Here is a 16,270-nt window from a genome sequence, read left to right as displayed (position 1 = left end):
CTGACTTTTCTGCTTGTGAGTTTTTTCATCCTGGACTCTGAAAGGAGATATTTTTGAAGGATTTGTGTTACTCAATTTCTATTAGAAAGTACAACATTAGGAAAAATAACATATTTAATCTTATGTACCTCTACTGCTGTAAAACTAATGTTCATATATACCAAACACTACTTAATGATATAAAATAGTATATTTAAGTTATCTCTGGAAATGAGTGATGCTCTTGGTTCTAAGTAGAACATTCATATTAAATAAGAATATTTGTCTTCTTTGTTCATTCTATAGTTATTTGTTGTATTTTGATGGGTGAAATATAAGGATTTGTTTCTACTTGCCTATTACAAGTGCTTGACTACTGGTGAAAGCTATTTACATGAATACTTCCAGTTAATTATAGGAAATAGTACTGCTGCTTCAATACCTACCCAGAAGAGCATGGAATTTCCAAATTAACGTTATTTGGCTTTGGAAGCATTACAAATTTTGGGGGGTTTTATCTTTAAATTATATATGGCTTAGCCAGAATTTTAAAACAAATTGCATATGTTGATGGGAAGCTTTCTAGAGAGTAGGTTAAAGCCACCCTGGAGGAATGATTGCTGTATTGAACAAGCATGACTTTGTAATATAACTAGGAAGCAACTTTGTTTTTTTTCTCCTACTGTCCATTTACATTTATTCATTGGGTCTAGTTCTTCTGTCTTTAGATGAAAATTCAGATAGAGGATAGGGTCGTGACTTTTCTGGTCATTCTTAGGCTTTAAAAAGTCCTACTATAGAACCGTGTCATTTCAGCAATTAATGTTTTCGGTCAAACTTCCAAACTTCATTTACAGTTGAGGCTTCTCCCCTCATTCAGATCTGGCTTATTGCCAGCAGGAAGCTGGAGTTTGGGGAGGGTGATACGGTGGGCTTCTTTTCTTTCTTCACCTAGTCTTCCTTCTAGACCATACCTTCCCCTCCCCAACCTAGCAGAAGGGAGGAGAGAAAATGGGAGCAGGAAAGTTCTTACCTGTTAGTGCTGTGGTGGTAGATGATCAATGCTGTGTGACCCTGTCAGATGTTTTTTGTTTTTTAGTTCTGTCAGATGTTTAAAGCTGATTCTTGTTAGCATTCTGCTGAGTTCCTTTACAACTCCATCACCAGTAAAATACTCATCTTTAGTTCCTTTGGCAAAGCAAATGCAGTTCTCCTTTTTCAGCCCCTAGGAATTCAGGCTCTTTGTGCTGAAGTCTGTTTGTCTTTCCACCCAGGCCTTTTAGACAGGATCTAAGATGATTCCGTGCTGGCTGTCTTATAGTGGCCCACATTTGTTCCATGCGTATCCTTTGTGCTGACAAATTCTGGGCATGCAGGCTGATCCCTTAGCAGCAATCATTTTCTGCTCCTCCCCTACCCCCTACCTCCACCAAGCTGCCTCAGCCAGCCTCTCTCAGTTCAGACTTCTCAGAGTGAGTACACTGGGATGCCCAAATTACATATACTGCTGATGGGAGTATAAGCTGGTGCAGTCATTTCAGAGAGCAATTTGGCAACAGATAATAAAGTTGAAAAGTTCCCAGCAAGTTCACTTCTGGGGATCTATTTGGTGACTCTCTTGCACATGGTGTTCAATGCTGCTCTATAAGAGCAGTAAAGTAGAAACAACCTAACTCCCTCAGTGAGGGAAAGGATAAATTTTGCGTGTCACACAAGAGCAGTGAAAATTAACTATAGATTTGTTAATTGAATAAGTCTCAAAAGTATAATTTTGAGAGAGAAGAAAGGTGCAAAATGATAGGTACGAATGATTCCATTTAATTTACATGTCTAAACGTGCAAAAGAAAACGTATTGCTATGGGTACACGTATAAGAACGTGCATGGGAATAATGATATACACCATTCTGAGGATAGTGGTCACTAGAGTGGAGGGAGAGAAACAGACTGAGATGGAGAGGGAGCTTCTGCCTATCTGTATTGTTCTACTTAATCAAAACAAGTGTAATACATTGAAGTTTTTATTAAAATTTAAGTTATACTTGTGGTGATAGGTATTTATCATATTACTCTATTTGAGTAATTCATTATAAATATTTCATTTATGGTATTTCATTATAAATATTTTCATTATAAACATTTTATTTAGAAAGTAGCCAAAGGGTGATGAACCTAGGGGCAGGACAGGAATAAAGACACAGATGTAGAGAATGGACTTGAGGACACAGGGAGGGGGGAAGGGTAAGCTGGGATCAAGTGAGAGAGTAGCACTGACATATATACACTACCAAAAGTAAAATAGATAGCTAGTGGGAAGCAGCTGCATCACCCGGGGAGATCAGCTAGGTGCTTTGTGACCACCTAGAGGGGTGGGATAGGGAGGGTGGGAGGGAGACGCAAGAGGGAGGGGATATGGGGATATATGTATACATATAGCTGATTCACTTTGTTATACAGCAGAAACTAACACAACGTTGTAAAACAATTACACTCCAATAAAAATGCTAAAAAAAAAAAAAAAGTAGCCGAAGGGAATCAGGGAATGAAAGCTGACTGTCCAGGGTCCATAGCAATGGCTGCAAACTCCAGGCATACACCTATAATTTTTGCTCAGACACCTGTAAATATTGCTTGGGTCTCCAGAAGGCACTTTAAAACCTGACAGTCCCGGTTCAGACCCTATTCAGACATCCCACTGCCACTGACTGAACCCAGTCCCGGTTCAGACCCTATTCAGACATCCCACTGGCTCTGGGCATCCCAGAGCCCATGGAACGGTTGCCATAATCAGTTAAGGGCAGCGGAGAGGTGCTGCTTAAGAAACCCGAGGGCCTAGCAAAGCTCCACATTCTAGGTCCTCCTCTGTTGGAAAGCCTACGCAGGGCGTGACCCTAGCACATGGTGAACTCCTCCAAAGATGACCCCAAACAGCAATGTCTTTTTTGCCCCTTGCCTAACACAGGGCCCGGTAGACATCTGGAGCTTAAGGAACCTTCGCAGAAAGAACAAACAAGGTGGAATTGCCGGTCTTGCTAACACAAAGGGGTGTATAAAGTAATTCTAAAAGCTAGCCCGGCCCCCAGTTCAGGATTGCAGGTGGGCCCAGCGGACCTCAGGGCGGAAAGCGCCAATCTGCACATGCACGTCCCCACTCCCGCCCTCATCCCATTCTGCGCAGGCTCCACCCGTGACGTACACGCGCCTTCCCCCGCCCCTTCCGGAGGCTCGCCGTGCGCATGCGCCCTACTGTCCGCGCTTTATTGCGAAAGTCAGGGGGCGAGGTCCTGAGGTCCGCGCGCGCGGCGCGGCCAGACGCGGCGGGCGTGGCGGAGGATGGAGGCGGTATCGTCCAACGCAGCGGTCGGGGCTGCGCGTGAGAAGGTGGCGGTGTAGGCACACGGGCTACGTGGAGGCCGGCGGTGGTGGCCGGGCCATGGCGGGAGACCGTTTTCGTTGAGCTCCCTGAGGTGCGCTCCCTGAAGTCTCAGCGAGCCGTGACCCATGGGCTCGCTGAGCAGCCGAGTGCTGCGCCACCCGGGGCGAGCCCGAGCCCAGCAGGAGCCGGGTTCTGGGGCTGGGGGCTCGGCCCGGAGGCCGGAGAGTGGTGGCGACGCGGCCGCCCACGGCTTCTGTTACTGTCCGGGCAGCCGTAAGCGCAAGCGGAGCAGCGGGGCCTTCTGCTACTGTCACCCCGATTCCGAGACAGACGAGGATGAGGAGGAAGGGGACGAGCAGCAGCGACTCCTCAACACCCCTCGAAGGTACGTGGGGGGACGCGCCCGCACCTGTTGGGCGGCTCCCGCGGCCCGGCCTGGGGATGAGCCCGGTGCCCGGGGGGCTTCGGGGGCTGCGGCGCTCCCCAGCCTGTGAAGAGCGGACGTGCCCTTGGCGGGGTAGACCTGGGAGCCGGTCCGAAGCAGGGCGGATGGGGAGCACCTGGGGAGACGCCCGGTATTCTGGTTTGTAAACCACAGACGCCGCCAGGGTGGTGCTACAGCCCCAAGACGAGACTGAGAAACGCCAAGCTAGAGCTTGCGCCTCATTAAACCTTAGACAGGGCCGGCCGGCTGGCCCTTCGTAATACACCTTGGTCCTCTCTGAGTGGGTGGCAGTAGAATAAGTTGTTTTTTATCCTTCTGCCTTCTATGGTCCAAGACACGTAAATTTAGGCTCTGAAGGGGGCACCCCTGTTGTCGTCCCACAGTGGAAGGGGAATGATTACAAACAGGAGCTCTCACTGTACAGGTGAAATTTTTCAGTAGTGTGTACATTTGTTCCTCACTAGGAACAGAGTCTTTCAACGTCTCTAGTACTGGAAGTCGTTGACCGTGGATATGTAAGGCAGCTTGCTTAACCTTTTTTAGAAGAGGTGAAAAACGGAATATTTACTTGTGAACTAAAATGTAGTTTATAAGTGGAATAAATTTTCACATAAAAAATCTGGTTGCTCCTCTTTTTTTAAAGGCCATCAGTGGGTCACATAGATGTAATTTTTTAAACGAAACTTTGAAAGATTCTAAAATTTTATGCTACACGTGTTACATATTTATTGTCAAATAAGAGTATCATAAACAATCTGTTAGTAGTTTGATTTATAAATCCTTTCATACAGTTTTATGTATGAATGTTTATATTTACAAAAGTGGACCCCCACTTCCAAACTGTTCAGTTACCTTTTTGGAGAATTAGTATTTTAAGAGCTCAGATTCTGAGTTCTAGTCTGTACTTTGCACTTAATAGCCTTATTTCCTCATATGTAAAATGGAGATACTAATACTTGCCTTATAGGACTTGACAAATATTAGAATGCATGCGATGCACAGTGCCAGGTATGGAAGCATTCAGTAAATATTAGGCCTCCTTGATGAATTGGCTCCCCTTATCTTTACAGATGTAAAGACATTTACATTCCTGATACTATAGCCACTGCCACTTTCTTTTGATAAGTGTTTAAATGTTAAATCTTTTTCCACTCTTTCCCATTAAACCTGTGTCTTTAAGTATCTTGTAGACAGCATTTAGTGGGGTCTTGATTTTTTAAAAATCCAATAGGATAATCTCTGTCTTTTAATTAGTATTTAGACCACTTGCATTCAGTGTCACTATAGAAATATATATGTCAGGGTCCATTTGAAAGAAATCACACAGTAATTTGAACAGGGAAAGTTTAATATAACCATTATTAGGAAGTAACAAGCGATTAACTACTAAAGGTAAGTTACTAAGGTAAAGAGATCTCTAAAAAATACAGGAATAGAGGGCATAGGGAGCTGTCACTACTTCTAGGCCTGAGACAGAATACCTAAGGAAGGAACAAATTTGGGCTAGGACCACCTTTCCCAAGCTGAGATTCAGATGTTGGAGGAGTTGTGCCCCACTAGATGGTAGAGGAGTTTGCTAAGATGTGGAAGTCTGAGACTGGCAAGTGAGAAACTGCCCGCTGGCGTGCCAACAAAACTAGCTTGGAGGCTGTCTGGTCCACGAAGTTGAAAATATTAACTGTCTAGACCTTTACAGAAAAAGTTTGCCAACCCCTGAACTATATGAGTGGAGTGGAATGGAAAGCCTCTAAAGCAAATTTTTGTTAGAAAATGCATGTCAGAGTCTAGTATGTGTTGTATCAGTACAAGATGCCTAGTTTATTCAGCTCAGCATGGATGAAGGGTGTAAGAAAATCTTGTTTGTTGGCACTAATATGCTTCCTGAGGTTGTCTCATGTGCACTTCCACCTCAACTAACTACTCCATGAAAAGCCTTGGCCTCCAGGCCCATCTTCTACCTTATACCTTTTGTCAAGTGCATGTTTTACTTTTACGTTAACAAGACTTAAAACTCAACTGTTCTGCAACCAGATCTTTAGTTTTTCGTCCATAGGTTGTCTCTAAAAATTGAAATCTAGTAAACAGTTAGTTGTTGTTATAGCTATGTAAATATTGTTCACTGCAGAGTCAAGTAGTGTGCTAGGATTATAAATCATACTTCTTGGGTCCAATGTCACAACCCCTTGTTTTTCTCTTGGGAGAAATTTTCTAACCTCATAATTAAATGGAATTTTTTTTTTTACATTCCATCAAGTTGGGCCCTATTTTCATTTGTAGCTTATTAGAACAATACTCTTTTTTGTATTGCTTTTTTTATTTTATTAGACTTTCTGACTGCCTTCCCTCCCACCCCCGCCATTGACAAAATAATAATATTCCTTCATCATATCTTCAGATTTTTCTCTTTCCTAACACACTTGCATGGAGTCCTTCTTCTCTAAACCCAAGACCTCCCTCCTGGGTCCCTCCATGCTCTTGTTCCAATCTGCATCCATTGCTCTCTAGGTCTACACTTATCCTGGGACTTACTTTGACCCTGTCTCTAGGATCGGATCCACTGTTTTCTGTAGCCTGTGTCTTTCTGTTTCTGAGCTCATTAGAGGGAACTACATCCTCACGTATTTTCCTAAGAAAGGTGCAAAAGAAGGTAATTTGTGCTTACCTAGTTGTAAATTTAGCCTCTCACTTTAGTCATCTTTTGACTGGGTGCAGAAATCTAAAATAACTTTTGATATCTTTGATGGTATTAATTCATTGTCTTCTAGCCTACCATACTGATGAGAAAATGTGATGCTGGTCTAATTCTCTTTTCTTTTTAGGTGACTTTTTTTCTCTCTGGAACTTTTGGAATTTTTTCTTTGGTATTTTGGAATTTAACTAGAAGGTGCTTAACTCTAGGTCTTTTAATGGCCTTGGTAGTTGGTGGATCCTTACAATCTGGAGACTAGTTTGGGGAAACTTTTTTCTGTAATTCTCTTTCTCCTGTTATCTTTGTTTTCTCTTTCTTGGACCCCTCTTAACTGGATTTTGGATTTCTTGGATTGTACCTCTTTTCTCTTTTCTTTTTTTCCTTTCTAGGTCTTTTTTGCTTTGTGTTCTGGGAAATTTCCTTAACTTTCCCTTTTTTTTTTTTTTGAATTTCAGCAACTGTGGTTTTGGTCCCGAAGATCTCTTTTTTTTTTTCCCCCTTGTTCTGAGTAATACTTTAGCTTAGCATCCTATTATTTTATAAATGTAGTAATCTCAACTCTCTAGATGTACTAGTTATAATTAGAGTGTTAGAGGGTTTTTTTTTTAAGTTCTATTTTCCCTGAATTATATGTTTCCTCTGATGCCAGTTTTTCTCTTTTTTAAAATAGTCTTTAATGCTGTTAATTTTCCTCATGTTGAGAGATCCTTGGTTGTCTGCTTCAGAATGAGTCACTGGTGTGTGTGTGTGTGTGTGTGTGTGTGTGTGTGTGTGTTTTGGGTAAATAGATCTGTTTCTGCTGGGCCTTCCCTTTGAGTAGGAAGACTGACTACTAAGTTGGATATGGGTGGGGCATGCTTTGTTTTAGAGCAGAGATTCCCAAGCCTTATTGGTTCACAGTGCCCTTAGTGTCTCAGTAAGTTTTTTCATGGCACCTCTGGTCCTAAAGAAATATCTCATAGTTAGGTCCAAACAACTTAATAGTGTAGATTGCATGGTATCTGAAAGATGTTGCTGTGATTTCCTTTAATTTTGGAATATTCCACATGCATCCCTGAGTTTGCTGTGGTGCTCCAGGTGCTTTGGCACACAGTTTGGGAACCATGATTTAGGGTGAATAGGTTGGGAGCTAACAGGCTACAGATTCCTCAAATGCCAGAATGAGGATTCCTTTGTCTGGGGCACCAACACCTACACCTACACCAAAGTCTTAGATCTTCCTGATAGGTTTGTTCTGTTTCTTTCTAGAAAAACCTTGGAATCTGTTTGTATAAGTTATCTGTACTCTGTGTTCATAGAGAGTGGGGGAGGCCATTAAGGGAACAAGTTTCCCCATTTTTTGCCTCATTCCTCACTTCTGCCTTCTGTTTCTCTTGAGACCTCATCCTCCCAGCCCCATCCCTACGCCCATGGTTCTGAAGAGCAGATGGGCTTCAACCCCCATCCTAGACCGTGATATCTTTTGGGCTGTGGTTGTCACTGCTCTTTTCCATTCCAGTTTATTTTCTAACTTCCAGATCCATGGAATTCTCTCATCATGTGATAAGCCCACCCTCACCTTTTTCCTGTTGTGGGTTTATTCCTTTCTGTACTTTTAATCTTTTCATATAATTTGGGGAGAATGCTGTCAGGAACTGGAAACTGCATTGTCTCATTTACTTCTTACAGTAACCCAGTGAAGTGGATAGTAATATCCTCTTTTCACATCTAAGGTAACTGAGCTGTGGTAGTAGAGCTGGGACTCAAACCCAAGTCTGTCTGCACTGAAGCATGTGCATTTTTTACTGTCTGTTGGGAAGGGGTGTTCAATACACTGATTTAAGACACCATCTGAAACAATTACTTCATTTCTTTAAAAAGATTTAAAAATTTTACTAGGAAAGCTATCAGGATTGGCCAGGAATATAAAAGATATTGATCAGTCTCTGCCTAGGGCTTTGCTTATTTACTGAACCATCTTGAGCAATGATTGTCAAACTTAAAACAAAAATAACAATTCTTCCTTTAAATTAAATCTTATGCACAAATCCAAGATGTTTACAAATATAATATATGATGCTGCTCTGGTTGAAGTTAGATGGGATGCCCAGAGTTCACACCTCGGCTCTCCCTGGTGGCCCCGAAGACACTTCTCCATTGAGCATAATTTTGAAAACCTTTGGTCTAAGGTTGCAAACCATTTGTCCAATGTGGGGAAAAAGACATTTTAAGGAGTTTAAGAATAGTTCGATACTAAAATAAGATTAAATGTAAATTATTTTTAAAATTACTTGTGTAGGTGAAATTTTTATTCTTGTTCTTCATTTTGTAGTTGCATAGCAGTATTATTGCAACTGTATTACATCATCCATAGTGCTGGTTACTAAATAAGGAAATACGCAAAAATCACCATGCTGACTTTTCTTTATTGAATAGGTAATTCTCTTAGTTCAAAAATCAGAAATTGCAAAAAGCTGTATAGTGAAAGGTCTCCCTTCCACGCTGCCCCCATCTATCCACTATTCCCCCTCTTGGGAATAGAGTACCCCACAGATAACCACTATTATTAGTTTCTTATGTACCCTTCCATACATGAGCACGTTTGAATATATAATATCCCTCTCTCTTTTTATACAGTGGACAAATTGGTTCTATTTAATAGAAATTGAGCAAAAGGAGTATTTTGAGTTACATGCAAAATCAGTAGAACATTCAGTTTTACATATATGTAACGTTTGCATTTCATTTAACAGGAAAAAATTGAAGAGTACATCCAAATATATTTATCAAACATTATTTTTAAATGGTGAAAACAGTGACATTAAGATTTGTGCTCTAGGAGAAGAGTGGAGCTTACACAAAATATATTTATGTCAAGTAAGTATTTTATTTTTCTATATATTTGAGTAACCAAGGTAGTCACTTAAAACAACTCACACTCTTATAAGTCTTGTTCTTTCTCATTGCATTTCACAGTAATCTTTTGCATGAACATTTGTTGTTTAAGTCCTATCTGATGAAAAGTCTTGTTTTGTAAGAGATATGGTGAACATTGTCAGTGAAAACTTAGTTTGGTCTAGAAAACAGATTTTGAGTTTTCATTGTCATACCAGCCTTTTTGTCATCCAATAAGGTACTTATTTTGGTGCCTTCTGTTGACAAAAAGGGAAAAAACCATTCAACATTTAAGTTAGGATTGCTGAATTTGTTTATTTTGTATATGATTATTTCAGTTGGATAAATTCAGCTGAAATGTTGCTTTGTAGTTAAGATTGAATGTAAATGGAAAGTTCTTGGCACTTTTCCCTCTCTCCTGGAAAATGCCAAAACCAAAACCAAAAAAGTATATGGACTAAGTCATTTAGCTGATATACCTGTTTGATTTCTGTGAAAATATTATTATCAGCCACCCCATTTTAAAGATTCAAGACTTTCAAAATAAAAGAAAATGTTGTTCTAATGGCTCAAATATTTTAATCATTTATTCTTTCATCAAATCTGTTTTCAAGTCATTGGTCTAGGCAGTGGGAATAGAACAGTGAACAATTCACTTTCTATCCTATGGAGCTTATATTTTCCCTCTCCTCTTCACGATATGACAGTAATTACTGGTAAGACGGTATAGTATAAGATTTTTCAGTAGAAGCATTTGAAAGGGATTTTTTCTCTTACACTTTAATCATGTTTTTTATTTAATTTTTTTGAACACGTTTACTTTGGCTTGCAGTATATACCCCAGAGACTATATCAGAATACTGGTCTTAACTTGAGGACATGGTCCGTATCTTTCTTTTTGATCTTTGAAAGCAGTTTTGTGAATTCAGGGGTGAAAATGCCTCTGTTAAGGCTTTCCCTCTCAAGAGAAACTGGATTGACCATAGTGCAAGACACATGCTAAATTATAAGTCCCCTGAGGACAGAAACGTCTGTTTTGTTTTCTGCTTTATTCACAGTGCCTTAAACTACATACTCAGTAAATTTTTAAAAATCAGTGGTTAGTATTTGATCCTTTCCAAAGTAATTCTAGTTATGGGAGGTGCTATCTAGAAGGTAACTAAAGACTTCATCCATTCTGGTGTCTTTCCAATAATTCAGATTCATTCTGGAATTTTTTTATAAGATAAAACTAAACTTTGGATTTTCCGTAATTCCTTGGGGATCAGCCTATTAGTGTTGACTTGGGACTGGTCTGGACCCTTTATAGGCACTGAGATAGAGTAAGGACTCAACAGCTTTTAGTTTTCTCTTCTCTCTTCCTCACTACATTATTTTGTATCCACATTGTGTGTTGTTATATGTTTATGAGAGATACTTAAATATATGATATAATTTCTAAGCTTGAATTTAGAATGCTATAGAAAAGGAAAACATATTCATGTAATATACTCAGAAATTGTTTCAACTAAGTAAAAAGCTTAGTTGGTTCAAATAGGAACATGGGAAGTCAGTTCAGATAGTAATATGAGAATTTGGTTTGGTTTTCAATAATTAAAGTATTTTGATAAGCCTAATAGTGTCCTTATCTTAATTTCTTTTCTCCTATCTGGCAGTTTTTTTTCTCTTGAAATAATATGATGCATTAGTTTTGATAGAATAGTTGCTTAGAGTTAGAAATGGGAAAATAATTTGGAAGACACAGAAAGTACTGCATAAGTGTGTGTTTTGTTTTTGTTTTTAAGTCTGGCTACTTTTCTAGTATGTTCAGTGGTTCATGGAAGGAGTCCAGCATGAATATTATTGAACTGGAGATTCCAGACCAGAATATTGATATAGAAGGTAACCGCCACCATGATTACTATTATGCAAAAATCATAAAAACATAAACTTTTTATTCTTTTGACAGAAAATAAATATTTTCTTCTAACTTTGTTGGCTAGAGAAAAGCTCCATTTAACACCCTAAGGTGACAACTTTATATTAATTTACTCCATAGTTTATCAGTTCTGTTCTACGTATCTTTATTTAGTCATGTCAGCCTTATCAATCTGTTTACTTCATGTTTGTAAATATATCTGCCTGGAACATAGAGGATGTAGAGTGAAGGAAGGAGGAGTATGACCAATAAACAATAAGCCAATAAACATTATTCATTGATTATTCCCTGTATATGAAGACCTTTTCTGGGAATAAGTATATGAATCATGTGGTCAGTATTGTTTTAGAGCTATAAGCTCCTTAGATGAGGAGGCTGAGGTCCAGAGGATTTAAGAGACTTATTTTAGGTCTCAGAGCAGTTTAGTGAGCCTAGATCAGACTGTAGGTCTCCTGACTCCTGTTCTCGTGCTCCTGCTCCTGTCTTGGATAGCTGAAGTGGAAGTACCCAGTACTCACCTCATAGGCAAACAGAAAAGAATATTTATAAAGCAAACCATGTAGGACATGCATGAGAATGGCAGTAGAGAAAAGGATGGACAGACTTAAATAGCTGTGGCAGCTGGGTGAGAGTGTGGCATGCATAGGACCAGGAGCTGTTCCACACTCCCCAGTGGTAAAGCACTGAAAGCACCAGGGTTAAGATTATCATTGGGTCTGTGTGGTTGTACTTAATGATTGGTTTACTCAGGGATATCTTTATAAAACTTTTTCCAAGGGTGTCTTAATTCTGACCACTAACTAATGTCAAGATTAGATGTAGAAGAATCCAGCATGATTTGGTAGAACAGATGGAAATATATAACATTGTTATTAAATTAGCACCATCAATCCATAACCATTACTAATAGTTTAATTAATGATACTAATCTTATCCTTTTCTGTACATACTAGATTTAGACATATGTCTTAGTGTATGAAGACTGTCATTGTTATTTTTGTAATACTCTTACAGCTATAATTGTTATTTCATTCTACCTGTGTACTTTTGCTTTAAGCACTGCAGGTGGCATTTGGGTCATTGTATCGAGATGATGTCTTAATAAAGCCCAGTCGAGTTATTGCCATTTTGGCAGCAGCTTGTATGCTGCAGTTGGTAAGTATGCATAGTACTGAAAAAAAGGATCACACTTGTATCTTTGTTTCAAGGTATCTGTTCCAAAAACAATAGTAAAACTTAGCTTTTTTATAACTTTTAAATGAAATGTATAAATAGTCCATTCATGATAAGTCATTTAAAATGTTTAATGAAAAGCAGTTTATTACAAATGAGACGGTCTCGATGCCTATGTAAAATGAATGCAAGCTATTTCTGTGTGGATATCTTAGAATGACTATAATGTGGAAGGAAGGTACTTGTCTTAAATCCATTTACAGATTTCTATTCGTTAATGACTTATCTTGACTGTTTTAAGCAGGTGGCTTATTACTAATTCATATAGTTCATGGGTTTGGAAAACATTGAGTGCTTACTATGTAAATGTTTTCTTAATTATGAAATAATTGTGTGTAAACCACCTAAATGTATATAATCTATTGGTAGAATGACAGATTTGTTCATTCATCGGAAGTGTATTGAGCAGTGTGTCAAGCTAGGCATAGAGATACAAAGGTAAATAAAGATATAATCCCCACCTTTAAGAAGCTCACAATATAATGAGTGTGTAGAGTGGGGGAGGGAGGGTTGATATACAGACTCAAAGGTAAAGTAAGAGCTGTCCAATATTATAGATGTGATGATAAACTTTCTGTAGGATTTAGTGGATGCACAAAGTGGTTGGTTTAACCTGTTGGTGTCAAAGAAAGTTGTGTTTGAGGTTGAGCCTTAAAAACTGAAAATGTATTTATCTTGTGAAGTAAGAAGAAAGGGGAAGGAAGAACATTTCAGACAGAAAACTAAGACCTAGAAATATGAAACAATGGAGGATTAGAGAATCTGAGTGGAACATAGATCTAGCACAGAATATAAGAAGGGTTGGAGAGAGGGAGGCAGAGACCAGATCATGAAAGCCCCTTAATCAATACCTTTTAAGAAGTCGAGACTTTACATATAAGTACTTTTGGAAAGTTTTAATCAGGGGAAAGACAAAGTTATATTTCAGAATGCTTTGGGAACAGTGTGAAGGGTGAACTGAAGGAAAGATGAGTATAAAACCTATTACATTCCCACCAACAGCTGATTCACTTTGCTGTACACTTGAAACTAACACAACATTGTAAATCAACTATACTCCAATAAAAATTATAAAATAAATAAATTAGAGAAATGATGAGGAAAAAACTCAAACTCAAACTTAAAAATTTGTTGCCACATCTAGGAGAATTATACTAGATATATTAAAATTACTGTACATTCCATTAAATATGAAGAAAGTGAAAAAAAACCTATTGCAGTAATCCACGGGAGGGTCTAAATGAGGGTAGTAGCAAAAAGCATGGAGAGGAAAACTGGTTATTGGAGAGGTTAAGCAGGGATAATCCACTGGACTTGGTGACAGATGAGATATTAAAAGGAAAGGGAAGGAGTCTAGAATGGCTTCCAGGTAAGTGTAAAATCCCAGTGGAGTCAACATTTTATTTTGATCATTTTAAAAAGTTAAGTTTCTTTTTATGTGACTTTTGTATACTGATTTATTTTAAGTATTAGTTAATAGCTTGCTAAATATCCTTGGCTGAGGTAATTTGATTTTTATAAATGTTTTGATCCTTTCGATACTTATTTCCAATAATTATACTTTATTTTTTAACTTTTAATCCTTTTTTGGTTTTGTTCTTAATTCACTTTCTGCATTATCTTTATGATTTAACTATTTAACAATAATACACTTGCATGATGAATATATCTCAGAAATTTGAGTAAAAAATGACCGGATCCTTTCCATATATTAAATAAAGTTAGCTATTTGAAATCTTCCATATAAACATTTTAGATTAAAAATTCAATGCAAGTTTTAAACAATAATATATTTGTTTTAGGTGTATTTCTTAGGTATTGATAGGTGTTTTAAACTTTAATAAAAACTTTCTGATGATTCATATTGTTTACTTACCTAGCCCATCACATGGTCATCTGACTATATAAAGAGGTCTTAGTTTTAAAAGAACAGGCAAAACAGACAGAATGCTGCTTAAATTTGCAAAGGTCCCAGATAGGGGAAGGACAGAAAAGAAAGAGAATAGCAATATTCACCTCTGTCTTACTGCTTTTACTTCCTCCCTTCCATTTTCACTTCCAAGTATTTAGTTTAATACTTGCTGGATTTTTTTAGGTATTTTTACTGGACTTATAAAAAGACTTAGGTTTGCTGCACTTAATGAGTTTTCTTTCTTTTCTTTCTTTCTTCCTTTTTTTTTTTTTTTTTTTACTTTTTAATATGTAAAAGCACATATTCAGAGCTTATTTTTCCCATGTGAAATGGGCCTTTCCAGTGCTTATTTATATTTACAGGATGGTTTAATACAGCAGTGTGGTGAGACAATGAAGGAAACAATTAATGTGAAAACCGTATGTGGCTATTACACATCAGCAGGGACCTATGGACTGGATTCTGTAAAGAAAAAGTGAGTTACCTTTCTTGTTTTTCCTTTTATCCTGCTTTAGGGAATTTGGCTGCTTTGGTTTCTTAAGAGAATGTATAGCTATAAAAAAGAATGAAAAAAAAGGGAGGATAGAATTTGTTATAAAAGGTCTGTTTTTACATTTGGACTAATCAGTAAATTCCTCAGAAGTGTGGTCTTTGTGATTGTGGGTGGGTTATACATGCTTATAAAAACTATGGCCACTCTTTACAGCACATCTCTATTAAATTTTTTTAAGCAGTAGGCATAATAGCCATTACAGTCGTCCCTCACTATCCGCAGGGGATTGGTTCCAGGACCTGGGTGGATACCAAAATCTGCGGATGCTCAAGTCCCTTATTTAATGGTGTAGTATTTGCAAATAACCATCCTCCTGTATACTTTAAATCATCTCTGGATTACTTATAAATACCTAATACAATGTGAATGCTATGTAAATAGTTACAAGTACAATGTAAATGCTATGTAGATAGTTGCTGGCTTGCGGCAAATTTAAGTTTTGCTTTTTGGAACATTCTGGAATTATTTTTTTTTTTCTCCAATATTTCCAATTCTCGGTTGGTTGAATCCATGGATACAGAACCCGCGGATACCGAGGGCTGACTGTATATCAGTGCAACTACTGGCAATGTTTTTAATTCTTGAGAATTGCAGTACCCATTTTCAAATTATAAAGAAGGTAATAGAAGTATGTAAACCCCTTCATAAACCATTTAACACAAACTTGAAAATGAGGTTTTCTTAATTAGAAATGCTCTTTTTAATATAAAGGGACTATTCCCTTACTAACTGCTGACAAAAACAATACTAACTTTCTAATTGTTAAATTTAAAAATTTGCGCATGTCCTAGCAAGATTAATATTCTTTTTTTATTTTAACTGTAAGTACTACTTAATAAATCATAGATACATGCTATATAATGTAATAATTCCATGTTTTAATTTCAGGTGCCTTGAATGGCTTCTAAACAATCTGATGACTCACCAGAATGTTGAACTTTTTAAAGAACTCAGGTACTTGAATTTTAAATAACTTTATTATCATTTGTTAAAGTATGCAAGACATTTTTGTATAAAGTAAAAATATATTGCTTATGAAAAAGTGAACAATTTAATGAAAGGTATCTTGACTACATCATGAATTGAAAAAATGCTACACAAATTTCTTTTCTTTGTTGTAAATGATACAATGTATATTATGACTACTCCTTTAACCAATTTTAATGGAAAAATTCATTGCTGCTATAAAACTATAGAAAAAGGGTTACCTCACTTTTGCTGGGCTCTTAGAGAATCTAAAAGTTTATTTTAAAAACCATCTTTTCCCATTGAGAAATTACATTTGAGGAAAT

General features: G+C 37.8%; 1 protein-coding gene across 2 annotated transcripts in view; it reads left to right on the top strand.

Annotated features, from left to right (window-relative positions):
• Window positions 1-3,221: 3,221 nt before the first annotated feature.
• Window positions 3,222-16,270, top strand: part of GMCL1 (germ cell-less 1, spermatogenesis associated) — a 58,210-nt gene continuing 45,161 nt past the window's right edge. For both annotated transcript variants that reach the window (XM_082426042.1, XM_082426041.1), the window contains exons 1-6: window positions 3,222-3,739; window positions 9,221-9,344; window positions 11,147-11,243; window positions 12,338-12,435; window positions 14,788-14,900; window positions 15,867-15,932. In XM_082426042.1, coding sequence (XP_082282168.1) covers window positions 3,480-3,739; window positions 9,221-9,344; window positions 11,147-11,243; window positions 12,338-12,435; window positions 14,788-14,900; window positions 15,867-15,932 — 758 coding nt within the window. In that variant the 5' untranslated portion in view covers window positions 3,222-3,479. The remainder of the gene's footprint in view (window positions 3,740-9,220; window positions 9,345-11,146; window positions 11,244-12,337; window positions 12,436-14,787; window positions 14,901-15,866; window positions 15,933-16,270) is intronic.

The sequence above is a fragment of the Balaenoptera physalus genome, assembly GCF_965194825.1.
Source record: "Balaenoptera physalus genome assembly, chromosome: 15".
NCBI lineage: Eukaryota > Metazoa > Chordata > Mammalia > Artiodactyla > Balaenopteridae > Balaenoptera > Balaenoptera physalus.
This window is presented reverse-complemented; position numbering and strand designations above follow the sequence as displayed.